Raw genomic sequence first — 13,675 nt, 5'->3', positions numbered from 1 at the left:
CGGGGCGGTGATTACTCAGGAAAATTCAAGTCCTTTATCCAAATTGTCGTAAAAAAAAGGACAAATATTGTCTATTCTGCATATAATTTGGATCGTTTTTCGAAATACTCAATTCTTTTTCGCTTCTTTATCATGATTTAAAAACCCCTACATAATTAGGAAAATTCTTTTTGAATGAACAATATTGAGCGCATAGGTTCATTGTAGAAACTGAACAGATTCGGAGAAATGGGTTGAAAAGCACCTTTAAGTGTAAAAGTAAAGGAGTTGAAAGCGTAAGAAATAATAAGTTTTTTCAGGCTTGATCACTCCAAATTTGACGCATTAATAAATCAAAAGTTAGCGGTAAATTTTCGCAAATGCTACATTCTCACGACCGGTTTCAATACATTTTAAATATATTATTCAGGTACAAAATGTATTGAAATCGGTCATGAGATTAAGGTGTTTGCGGAAAATCTCCAGTAACTTTGAAGTTTTTAATAATAAGTAACAATAGAATAAAATTGTGAATGAAATGTATCGTTTTGAAACCTCCCCGTGGCTATTACTATAGTGGAGGAGGAGGTAACTAACGGAGTGGTCGAAAAAACTTTCAAGTTTTTTCGACCACTCCGTTGTACAGCAGCCGAGGAGACCGAACTCATCCAAGCAAGTGACGAACGTGGGCTTCCAGGTCAGTGAAAGAAAGGGGGAGTGAATGATTTTCCACTGGAAAAAGCTGCCTGCAACCGTGACTTAACCTTGATTTCCATGGTTGGGCGATCATCTCGTCTACAACCACGAAATTCTTCTCAGTCCTAGTTTCATAGTGCTGGGTCACATCCTATTGTCAGTTAGTTCGGCTGCAGCCAAAATTCTATACGAGCCGAATATAACAATAAATAACCCCTGGAGGTTCGCTGGAGTGACAGACATTGTAAAAAGCAAAGTAAAACAAGTTAAAGTAAAGAAATGATATGTAAAAATCTTTAGGAAAATTCCTAAATTTTATTTTTAAAACTACTTTAATCATAATTGCCAGTTGTTTCAATTCATTTTAAGCAATTTGACGAGACACTGCAAACTTCAAGGCTCTGAAATTTTCTCGACAGAATTTTTCGGGGCGATGTGTTGCGGATATCGAGCAGTGAAAACATGGCAAAAAATGTGTTGGATAAGACGTTAGCAAGACGGATTGCTTACTTATATGTGTTAAAAATCGCCAAGTCAAGCAAAGTAGGATGTTTGAGTTCTGCTCCATCTCAGAGCTTTACAGGATAAGGATTGTTGTGAAAATACACTACATGTTCGTGTACACGGACTGATATCCCTAAATGAAAAATTATTCCTTGAACTTTTGTAATGTATTCTAAATATAGGAAATTGTAACTTTTACGTATTTGTGGGATGGTAAATAATATGGCGGCGAAATTTCAGCGAGATAATTGTAGATTGAACTTGCATAATGTCTTTTTCGCTAATTTAAATTTCGCTCTTCGCAGAAACTAATATGGCGGCAGCCGCATTAAAATATCGTACGTCTTTTGGCAGGCATTTAAATTTTGAAACACATGGCATGGTGATTGACGGCTGTGATCAATGTTTACTTTATTATTTTGAAAGTACTGTCTTTATTGCTGTGAAAATCTGACTGGATTAAAATCATCAGGCGATATGTCTATGGATAGTGACTCAGACGGATGGGATGAAGTTGACGAAAAAGAAACCGTCTTCATATCATGTATTTTCTGCGGCCAGCAGCAGCCAAGTTTGGAATATGCTGTTTCTCATTGTAAAACGGACCACCAATTCAACTTATCTAGGCTGAAGCATAAGTTTAAGATGGATTGTTATTCTTATATAAAGTTAATAAACTTCATACGGTCCGTACATGCTCAGCCTTCTGTGGTAATGAAGTGTACTCAACCTCTGTGGGAAGACGACAAGTACATGAAACCCAGCGTTCCGGATGACCCTTGGCTGATGTTAGGTATTTTTCCATATTTCATTTATATTTTAATACGTAGTTTTTCATTAGAAGCTTGTTTCTCAAAATTTAGCAATGTTTGCCCTGTGAAGGGTAAAGCATTTCATTTAGTGTGCTGTCTTGGAAATTCTTATCTACTTGATTTTAGAAAGTGGAAATTCGTATGTGCCTCTGTCTTTAACTAGTGTCCTTCAATTTATTTTTAAAGATTTTGAAGATCTGCCTGAAGAAACAGATGGTGACGCAGAGGTAATATCTTTGCCTAAGGAAGAAATCCTCAAAGCCGAAATAGAAGAGTTAAAGAAGGAATTGGAGTCGGTAAAACAAGGAAATGTGGCAGTGGTCGATGCCGTTCGTGAAATGCGTCAAGTGATGCAGGGATTAGTAGGTGGTGATGAAGTAGAAAAGAACACCAGGCAGAAGAAGCCTCACCAAGGTTCCGGCGAGTGCGATGACGACGAGGACGACAGCTATTTCGGCACATATGCTCATTTTGGAATTCATCATGAAATGCTAAGCGTGAGTTTCATGGACTTGTTTTTGAAATCAATAACCGTGCTATTGGAATCATATGTTTTGTGCTATCCGATTTACGATGTTGCTTTTTAGGGTAAATGTCTTCTTATTTTCTTGTGGCGTCGCCAAATGGCCAATATTTTTGTTTTAAACATGAATCTCTTTTAATATCTTAATGCGATGCCGTTTTGCTATCCATTATGTTTGTTTTGAGCTCACTCACCATCCCAAACTCAACGTTATTCTCTTTTAATCGCCAAAATAGTAAGAGACCTAAATAGTAACTCCTGTTTTTATCTGATATGAACTTGACATTCTGATTTTTATTAAGTTAAATTATGTGCCATATGGAGACAGGAATTACTGTCCTTTATTAAGGAACTATTAGATACATGGGTCATGGGTGCTTCACATCAGTATCTATTCTAGGCATTATTCTGAGAAGATGAAATCTCACTATTACTTATTGCTATTGATATCCAATCAAGAGGGTAGATAATTATCATAAACTTGATATAGGTCACCAATCTTAATATAGATTTGATACAGCTCTCCACTCACCTCGGCTAGCAGCCATCCTTTTAATATCTGCCTATGTCTCCTCTTTTACATCCTTAACAACTTATCACAGGTCGTCATGCCTGATACTGTGGCTGATAAAGGTTTATTTGAGTTTTTAGAAGTAACCTCTTTTGTCCTACGCTTTTTAGCCTTCTTAATTTCTCACTCCATTAATTCATCATCATTCTTTGGTAACCTCACGTTTGTTTTGCATCTACTATTGATTTCTCAGCTACGATCAGTGTCATTATGTCACTGCCGGAAAGAATCGTTCTCCAGCTCTGGTGTCTCATTTCTTTACTTCTACACTTGTATCCTTAGCTGTGAGGAGGTCCTTCTTTATATGGAATGCCCTTCTTAATAAAAGTAGTTGTTACAGGTGAGATGTAGTGGAATCATTCCAACGAGAATGTTAGAAATTTTGGAGGCTGCACTACTAATTATTAACTGCTTAAATACTTTATTTGCTACACTGCACGATACATATTTATTCACGTCATTGTTAAATTTTTCCATGCTCTTTTCATCCATGCCCACTACACGACAAGATTATTGAGTGAGGGAGGAGGAGATTAAGGGGGTTAGAGATGGTTTTGACGTGGCTTTTAGCTGTGTGGTATTAATAAAGTTTTTAATTGGAGCCTGCAAAATCTCTTTCACTTAGGGAAGCCCTTATTGCTAGGGTTATTCTGTTTCTTCTTCTTTCTCAAATACCCTTATGCTATGAGGCATATAGGCCTCCCATGCTCTGCCTCAATTTTTTCTTTTGAGTTTTATTATTGTGCACTTCCAACTCACGATATCAATCTGTCAACATGCCCTTAAAAAAGCTGGGTTGATCTTATCCTAACTTTCTCTCCAGTCTCCCCTCCATCACCATTCTTGATTTTTTCTTAGTCTTTCTTAGAACATGCTGATTCCAACTTAAAATTTATACTTCAATCAACTCTTAAATCCTAGTAACATGAAACGTTCATGCACACAAACAAGTTAATTTGTGAATGCACAATTTTGGTAGACCAGGTCAGAATATGTGAAGAGACATGAACCAAATTGGAACAGATTCTATTTTCTATTCATGCATTTGTACAAGTTAGATAGTTACATGGTTCATTTTCATGTTCATTCTTGTATATGTGCATTTGTACCTTAACTTTTATGTGTTAATGTATCATATACTGAGGCCATAATACTGTTTCAGAGAAATAGGGCTCTGATCGCAATGTTTCTTACCTGATCTCCCTTTGTACACCTTCTTGGTCATTTTTGGTGTCTTGTCTTACAGCCCTGGAATCTACTCTTTGCTTGTTTGTTTGAGCTCTCTGTTCAATACAGCCTGTTCTTTTTCTCTCTTGAGCCAATGAGAAGTTGATTGTTGGCAGCATACCATTGCATAGTCTTCTCAAGTTTCTCTTAATAAATTTTTCAAAATCTTAGTCCTGTTGGGGCAAAAGTTTGCAATTCCTAAAAATATAATGTGTATGAGCAGAATTTTCATAATGTCCAAATGAAATGGTATTTATTTTTGTGATATGCTACCTACAGGGATAAGGATATGCTACCTACAGGATAAATGCCGTTTTTTAAGGGGGAAGGCGAATCATTAATTTCTGTAGTTCTTTGGTGGTATGCAATACCTCTTAGTGATAATGAGTCTGAGACCCAGATAAGTGGGTTTAATATATTCATCAATAATTTTTCAAAATTTGTTTGATAGACTGGTGAAATAAAAACATTCATCGAAGAGCAACCAAGGTTATAGGTTAAATGAAGGTGTTAAAGAGTTAAAATGAGGTTAAAGATAGAGCAAATGTTATGCTTCCAATATTTTCTTTCAGTTATGGTAGAGCTCCATATGACATTGACAGTTTTACATGTGTATTAATAGGGCATCCTACCTGGTGCACCATTATGTTATCAGCTATTAAAATACATTATCAGGTTAACCCAGCGGTTCCCAAACTGGGGGTCGCGGGCCGTTCGGAAAGGGGTCGCGAGATTTATACGAATAATAAAGTGAACTATGTACTTAAACTTAGACAACCATTTTTAGGGGGTCGCGGCTAAAACGTATGGGCTAAAATGGGTCGCAGAAAGAAAAAGTTTGGGAACCGCTGGGTTAACCCTAGCTTACAGAAAGGGTACATTCTAAAGCGTTTATTTAAATGCAAATGTGGTAGTTTGGGATTGGAATTCTTACATTTTTTTTCATACTTCAATGCATGATTTTAACTTGATTACACAGAAATTGAAGAATTTATGACTACCAGGCATTTACAGTTTAAGTTTGCTTTTTTTCTCTTTAGGACAAATCAAGAACCGAAGCATATCAAGCTGCATTTTATCAAAATAAAGATGCAGTCAATGGAAAAGTTGTTCTTGACGTTGGTTGTGGAACTGGCATCCTTTCTCTATTTGCATCAAAAGCAGGAGCAGCTAAAGTTTTTGCCATTGATAAATCAGAAATTGCCTACTCTGCCATGGACATTATCAGGTATCTAACTCCATTCTCGAATCTTATTTTCACCACAATTTTTCTTTTTTGTTGATGAAGTTTGGTAAATTTTTGTGTGAATGTTTTGTAATCATTTTGAAGTGAATATTATTCTATTGGTTGAAAACCTTTGACATTGCTATTCTTCATAATTCAGTAGTTTCCAATATCTTATTGACTCCTGTTGGCCTCAGAGTCTCTATTAATGTAAGTTTCATAATATCCCTGGGTTAAAAATATAGACAGCTTAGATTTCTTTAGCTTAGCCACTTTCATGCTGGGGTATTTAATTACATATGCATGTACAAGAATTGCCATGAGTAAAAATTCCCCTGGACCAGGAATCGAACCACGGACCTTTGGCTTTCCGGGCCAATGCGCAGACCACTACGCTATCCAGGTTCTTTAAGTCCCATGGCTATTATACCGAGGTTCATGGCACTAGATGTTAGGCCCTTGCAGTCCATCAAGGATGGCAACCCGAGGGAGAAAGGACTTCCAAGAAGCCACAACCGGTTGAGAGCCTCAACCCTGCGCTAAAGCCGCACAAAGCGGTATGTGTAATATTTCTAACCTGGAAAGGCAAAGGTCCGTCGTTCGATTCCCGATCCAGGGGTTTTTTTTTCATGGCAATTCTTGTATATTTCACCGCCGTTCACGCGGCAGGGTTAGAAATATTACACATATACATATGTTTGTATATTTGCATGTCAGAACAATTAACCCTTACGCGCCGAATGCCGCACCTGTGGGGCGAGGATTTTCTTCCATAAAAATGAATGCCACACCTGTGCGGCGTGAATTTTCCTACCCTAACCAACGAATGCCGTGCCTGTGCGGCACAGGTCGAAAAAAGTGACCATGGTGGACACAATAGACCCACGGATGCGGTCGCCCCTCATCATCCGCCTTAGCACGAGCCCAGTCCCTTCTTCGGATGCTCAGGTCAACCCTTCCTATCCTCTCCACGTGGTCAACTACTGTTATTTGCAGTATGTTTTCCAGAAAAATATTTGTTGCTTACTTTTGAAATCCAATGCGATAAATGTATTCATCTTTATTTGCTGACCACATGGAAATTTCAAACAGAATTCTAATGTTAATATCAACGGAGTTAAAGAACAACTAGTAAATATACTTAATCCGTCTATATCAACGTTAGAACTTAGTTTAAAATTTCTGCACGCTCAGAAAAAAAAATTCATTTTGAATGTAAAAAAATCGATGCGAACAACAAATATTTGCATATATTTTGCATTAATATTTTAGCCAGTTGACCACGGATTCGTTCTTGGAAGGGGTTTTTAATCCTTCTAGGGTCTGGGACAAGCCGAGGAAAGGGATCGGCACCCCACTGAGTTGGGTCCAAAAATGGTTAGGGAGGGAACCACTGCCTTCAGTCAATGCGAAAAAGCTTCATACAGGGAAGTAAAGAAAACTTTCAAGAGAATCGTATAAAGGAAGAATTTCCCCCAACGAAGGTCTGGTGCGAAAGGGTTAAACTAAGCCCATATGACCAAAAGTCCAAAGTCAATGATATTTGAAAATTGTATATTTTAACACATTCAATGCGGATGATATTTTCACCGAAACCTCCAGTGACGGATGGGTGATTTTCCTTCATAATGGTGGTCTTGGAAGTAATACTACAGAATTTGCAATTTTTTTTGTTTCTATTTCAAGCAAATTGTAAAAAACCCTAATGACATACATGTATGCCACCCGTCACCAGTAATTGAGAATTCACGCAACCCGCATTACACACATGCAATTTTTCCTTGTATGAAGGAGTGAACTTTTCATATTTCCGTTTATAATACTTCTTCTACCATTGATTCCTTGGGTTAATGGCGGAAATATCTTGGAATAGGTGTTTACGTGTATTTTTTTTGTTTCAACGGCCGTAGATTTAATTTTTTCAAGTCACAGAAGTAGAACACACAATGAACGGCAAGAAAAATATAAATTTATGGGATAAATATTTTTTTTAATCTATGTTTCTGTTCTAAACCTCAGCGTTATTGCAAAATTGAAACATTTCAATAAAAATTCTCACAATTTTTTATGATATATTTGAAAGCAAGGCCTTAGACAGAGCCCTGGTTGACCTTCACATTCTGGGCAAATTGCTGTCACTGTCCTACGGATGCCTTCACGGTTAGCGGAGAAATGAAGAGCCTGCATCATTCCTAAAAACCTATCACGGCACATTTTCTCCCGAATATCGGTACTCACACTAATTCTGACCTCCAATCGTTAAAAATCGTGTTAACCCTAATTGCGCCCATTTGGAGAAGAAGGCCCAGCCAAGTTTCCAGTTCTCCCTGTCCAACAGCTTCCAATCCATTATGCCTTTAGTGAAGGCCCTTGGTGAAGGATTTCGGAGGAAAATACTTTCTGCATTTTTCTCCGTCTATGAGAGGATTATTTCAAAGAAAATATCATTTGCAAGTTAAAATAATCCCTGGGAGTGCCGCTGGTAGGGAGGGACTCCAACCTTGAGCCTTAAAAATTATCCAGCAAAATAGTACAATTTGTATAATGGAGTGTTGCATATGTGATTAATACCTTAGTTTTTATGAAAACTAAGACTGTATCTGTACCTAACACTAGAATGAATTAATGACCTACAAAATGAAAACACCATAATGATCAGAGGACAAGTAATTGATGCGGAGCAATGACTGAGAAAATATGCCGTAAAATTAGGAAAAACCCAAATTATGTAAAAAAAACGTAATTTGCATTAATTATTTTAAAATTATTAATTAAGTATAAAATACGACCTTTTGGACCGCATGGAAACATTTTGGAATAAAATAGTAAGTTTTGAGACGGGAATACACGTTATTAACAAAAACTAAGTCTGATAATAATTTTTGTGGTTGCACATAAGATATGAATAAATTAAAAAATAAGATAAAAATACTATTTCAAGGGAATAAATAATGGTTTAATGCCGTAATGCTTAAAATACCTCTGAGTCTATTCTTTTCCGCAATTTCGTTTACAAAGCTAAGGAAACAAATAAACGAGTAAAAAAATACAGACCAATGCTGTAGATAATGTAATGCAGTGTTGCATACGCCATTAATATGTTATTTTTTTATGAAAAGGAAGAAAATCTGCAACTAACCCAACACGTATGAATAACTCAGAAAATGAAATAAAATCGAAATGAATAGAGGATTGGTAATTGACGTAGGGAAACAAATGGGAAAGTATGCCGTAAAAGTAGGAAAAAGAACCAAAAATAAACACCCAGGATAAAAGTAATTTGCATTAATAAAAAATGTTCCTAGCAAAAGAAATTCAAATATAACATCATTAACTGAAGCACTGCACTAAGATCATTTTTTTATAATGTAGTGAGTACGAAACGGGGATAAATATCTTTAATAAAAAAAGTTAGTCTAATCATAATTTTTGTGATAGCGCATAAAATATGAATAAATTAAAAATGAAGGTAAAAAAACAAATTAAAAAAAATAATCCATATGTAAGACATGATTATGATATTTACGATAAGAATGATGAAAAAGAGACGAAGGAAATGAAAAGAAAAATCTCAACCTGCCAAATTGTTCCAAAAACAGCAGTAAAGTAAACAAAAAAACACTAAAAATGAAGGAACACGTAGAACTAGAAACGGACACTTCCGCAATGGTGTAAGGTCAATCCCGAACTGCGGGAGGGTGAAAAAGTAACGCTAGGCGCGCTCGGAGCACCCTAGTGACCAGCGGAAAAACGTACTCCCGAAGACATACATTTATGTCATCCGCCTGAGTGGAAAAGCCCTCATGACATATATATATGTCATCCGCACTGAATGTGTTAAGATGCTATCAATACGAGAAAATTGTATTCCTTCAGTGTTGATTCATAGTCTTAGTGCTTGCTGGATAGTATTTTTAAGTCGCATGATTTTAGTCTGTTATTATCCCGGCTGGAATTCTCCTCTTATCTAGAGAGAATGGCCATGAAGAGAAGATTAAGGTTTTGCGAGGACGCCTGGAGGACTTCAAAGATTTGCCAAAAGTGGATATTATTGTGTCAGAGTGGATGGGATATTTCCTTCTCTTCGAAGGGATGCTGGACTCGGTTCTCATGGCTCGGGATCAGTATCTTTCAAAGGGTGGTTTGATGCTTCCTAATCGCTGTTCCTTGCATATTGTCGGAGTCCATGATGAAGGTGAGTGTTGTCCATTTATGCCGACATCTATTTTAAATATGTAGTTATTTGTATTTTTAATCCCTTCCAACTCTATTTTTTTTAATCAGCTTTATTGAATTTACATTTGATAAATCTTAATCCTCCTGTTATGATATACCCAAGGGAGTACTTGTAATGCTATGTGAAGTTAATGAAAAAATGCGTTTAGCGTTGGAAAATGTGACTGTCCAATAGAGGCAACTTTTATTGTAGTGAGAGTATTTTGGAAAATGATAGAGTACTAGGGATAATTCTTTGGATTGAATCACAGCTAGAAATGCTTTACCTGCAAAAAGCTGAGTGGTGTCGTTAATCGTGGAATGTAAGGATTGGAACTTGGCCTTTGTTCTCCCTCTTATTGCCTACTCTGTGAAAAAAAACAGAGCAGCCAGACATTCAATTTCAACTGACCTTTAAATTCCTACCTCATCTTTACTTTGACCATCTTTGTGTTATTGTTCATATTTACTGTGATGCCATCAGTATTTTTATCAGTTGAGTACTTTTGGTTGATGACACAATATCATTGCAAATGAATTTAATGTGAATTTTACTCTAGTTTAAAGTATTGCGATCACAGTAACCTCTTCGGTCATGACATGATGCGTGCCTAAATAATTAGTCCTGGTCATGTATGGCATCAGAAATCTTCTGTGATTTAGTCCCGTGGTAGCTGGTCAGACTTGCCTACATGGCATGGTGAGAACTGTCATTGCCAGTTAAACATTACAGTTATGGTAAGTCAAATACTAATTATGTTTATTAATTTTTCGTTTACAGATCGTCACAGTCAATTGCTGGCTTTCTGGTCAGATGTGTATGGGTTCAAAATGTCTTGTATGCAGAGGGAGTGTACCAAGGAAGCAATGGTAGAACTTGTGAATAGCAGTGCAGTGTTCACCTCATCTTCAGCATTGCTCTCCCTAGACCTCAATAGCTGTACTGCAGCTGATGCCTGTTTCTCATCTGAGTTTGAGCTGGTAGCAGAACGTGATGGCTCCCTCACTGCCCTCGTTGGATATTTCGATGTCCATTTTGATCTCAGTTCTCCTGTCATTCTATCCACTTCCCCCTTGGCACCTGCCACACATTGGAAGCAAACATTGTTCCTCCTTGAGGAGCCCATTCCACTCACTTCTGGTAGGTATTTTAAGGAATTCCGATTTGTTGTTAAATAATATGATGCATTGATGAGTGTTTACAGGTAACAAAAATACCTCAAAAGTTAACATGGAAAAATTTTTGGGCACCAAATGATGAATTTTATGGTCAGAAATATTACTTTCCTATTGGAGATAGTGCAACAAACCTTGATTCCTCAGTGCCTTGGGAATATTTTTGGGTCATAGTCTCATAAGGAGAGTGGTACTGAAGAGAGATGAGCCATGAATGATGGGGAGAGAGAATTGCTATGGGCTCATGGCTTTTGGGATATTGGTATGAAGGAGAATGAAGAATGTGATATCAAAGGAGGGGTAAGAAAATGCTATCTAGAGATGTTGGATGAGATGAGATGTATGTTTATTGGATGAGATGAAGATGGAAAAAGAGGATGTAGATGGAGTAAAGCTCTGTTAAAAGTTTGTCTCACTTGCTCAAAAATCAGTCTTTGGTTCAGGCGATTCTGTTTCAACCACCTGCAGGGAAAAAGGGGTGTGAGGGAAAGTGACCATTTACCTTCTGCACTCTGTTTAGATTATCTCCTCTCACTATGGAGTGTCAAATAGGTACACTCAGTAAAAATTTGAATTTTACTTTTGTACAAATTTGTAGAGTGCTGATTTGACTTATTTTTACTGCTCTACCCAATAGCGCTGAGATGCGCATAACTTATGGACTTCTGGCTGATGCGATAGCCATAGCCATGCTGTCTGCCATTGTGTGTTGTGATGCGAGAAAAGGAGTGGGGAAAGTGTTCTGTATCTTCGTTAACTACGTTTCCATTTTTCAGTCACATCTCTTTCTGCTTTTGCCTCCGTCGTTGAAGATGACACAAAAGAAGCTTGAAGAAGCTCACTATCCATGAAATTTTCATTCTTACTTCAAGCGAACTTATTGCATGTGCTGGCTGGGTATTCACTGCAGACATGATGGAATTTTTCATAGGACATGGGACAAAATGTACTTTAATGATTATTATAACAGAATGAGCCTCTGTTAATCAATATATTGCTTTCAGAGCTCAAATTTTAGATCAGCTCAATATCTTAAAATCATTAGATGTGATGGCAACTTATTTAACATGAAGACCTAGGGGATCTTCAATTTTTAAATCTTTCATAATTGAATTTCATGCCCAAACTTATGTTCTGTGCCATAAGAAATTCCTTTCCGACAATTGATAGTTTTTTGGGGGATGAAGAATTTTTTTCTCTGCAACTTTCTGAAATCACTGAGGGCAGACTTACCATAGCCAAAACAGCTTCTTCCATGCTGCCTAGAAATGAGCTGACGAAATGTCTCAAACAGATAACAACAATTTTAACATGGGGTATTGTTCTCAGAATCATTTTATGAACAAAATCTCAAGGGACTAAATTCAAAACTTAGTTCAGTGAACTTAGTGATATTGTAAATAGGACTTAAATGTCCTCAGCTTCGTGAATACGTTGTCATACGTAGAGCAGCCACAGATGCATGGTTCATGAAAACCAGCCTTACAACAGAATATGACTGGTATGAATGAAGTTGATAGGTCGAATATTTAATCTTTTGATGGAAATTTATCGGGAATGCATAGATTTCATCAAATATTAATATTCCTGCCCCATTTCTTACTGAAATAATTGGAAGGAAATTGTTTAGGCTTTGAAATGAAGCTATGTAATTAATTTTGAAGCGAAGGTTAGCATATAATGGTGATCAATGGACATAAACAAAATTTGGAAAAGAAATGGATAGAATTCTTCAACTTTTGAAATCGATCATACTAATTTATAAACATACACCTTCTGGTGTTATATATTGTTATTTTTAATTTATATTCTTTAGTACAATGTGATGCAACTGATCTGAATTTACTTTCATTGGATTATTTTTCAGGGAGCAAAGTCAATGGAGTTTTGGAATGTAGCCGTCAAGCAAAAAATCCACGTGCCCTAAAGATTACCATAGCTCTTCAAGGTCACAAAGCTAAAGTTTACTATCTCAATTGATAGGTGGCCGTAACGTGTATGGATAAGTTTTAAATTTTGATGCTGAGTTTTAAAATCAATTTCCATATCAATGTCTAAACAGAAGTTAATCATTGTGCACTTATTTTTTTGATTCTTTAATTTCATCATCATTCATGTGCAAGAGATAATGGCTTCATGTCCAAAAGCTTGAATGTAATATTTAAAGCTAATGTTTCTTTAAAATATTGCTTATATTTTTACTGGTCGTACAAATAAAAGAATTTTAGCTTAATTTTCTATGCATGTCATTATTCTTATGAAAAACTACCTTCTGGTGATGGATGGATCTAAATGAGTTCTAATCTCTCTTATATGCCTAAAAATAGTTATGTTAACCACCTCTTTTTGTAAGGTTTATATCTGATTTGAATTGGTAAACAAGAGGCTATTCCTCTTATCAAGTTCATTTTGAATTGTAAAGATGTCCCTTCTGACTGAAGTCAGTATTAAATAGGTTATAAAACATTGATGTATTTTTATGAAGCTCATTCATAGGTATTGCAGATATCAAGTTGGTGTAGTGGCTAGTGATGGCTTTCCGCACTGTGGGTTTGGGTTCAAAGCTCTGCTGTGGTGGAGATTTTTCAGAGACTTTCTGAACCCTGTATGAGTGCTTTGTGGAGAGCACTTCCAATTAAAGCACTCTATCTGTAAGATGGTATATTAAGCCATTGTCTTTTTGACGCCTTTGCATTACGAGCAAGTTTATTCCAACCCTGAATTTATCTGTAGCCTTCCCTGCCCAC

General features: G+C 36.6%; 1 protein-coding gene across 1 annotated transcript; it reads left to right on the top strand.

The window, feature by feature from the left end:
- The first annotated feature begins 1,525 nt into the window (after positions 1 to 1,525).
- Positions 1,526 to 13,161, top strand: LOC124163095 (protein arginine N-methyltransferase 1). Its single transcript, XM_046539895.1, has 6 exons — positions 1,526 to 1,972; positions 2,178 to 2,488; positions 5,353 to 5,540; positions 9,509 to 9,732; positions 10,534 to 10,893; positions 12,796 to 13,161. The coding sequence occupies exons 1-6, from the start codon at positions 1,657 to 1,659 to the stop codon at positions 12,906 to 12,908; spliced, it is 1,512 nt and encodes a 503-aa protein (XP_046395851.1). The 5' UTR covers positions 1,526 to 1,656; the 3' UTR covers positions 12,909 to 13,161.
- Positions 13,162 to 13,675: the final 514 nt, after the last annotated feature.

Source organism: Ischnura elegans, chromosome 7, assembly GCF_921293095.1.
Source record: "Ischnura elegans chromosome 7, ioIscEleg1.1, whole genome shotgun sequence".
Classification (NCBI taxonomy): domain Eukaryota; kingdom Metazoa; phylum Arthropoda; class Insecta; order Odonata; family Coenagrionidae; genus Ischnura; species Ischnura elegans.
The sequence above is the reverse complement of the archived record's forward strand: the minus strand, read 5'-3'. Positions and strand labels throughout refer to the sequence as shown.

Coding starts and splice junctions, on each gene's coding strand:
- LOC124163095 (XM_046539895.1), top strand. CDS start 1,657: ATGTCTATGGATAGTGACTCAGACGGATGGGATGAAGTTGACGAAAAA. Junction 5,541..9,508: donor TCTGCCATGGACATTATCAG/GTATCTAACTCC, acceptor CCTCTTATCTAG/AGAGAATGGCCATGAAGAGA. Junction 10,894..12,795: donor GCCCATTCCACTCACTTCTG/GTAGGTATTTTA, acceptor ATTATTTTTCAG/GGAGCAAAGTCAATGGAGTT.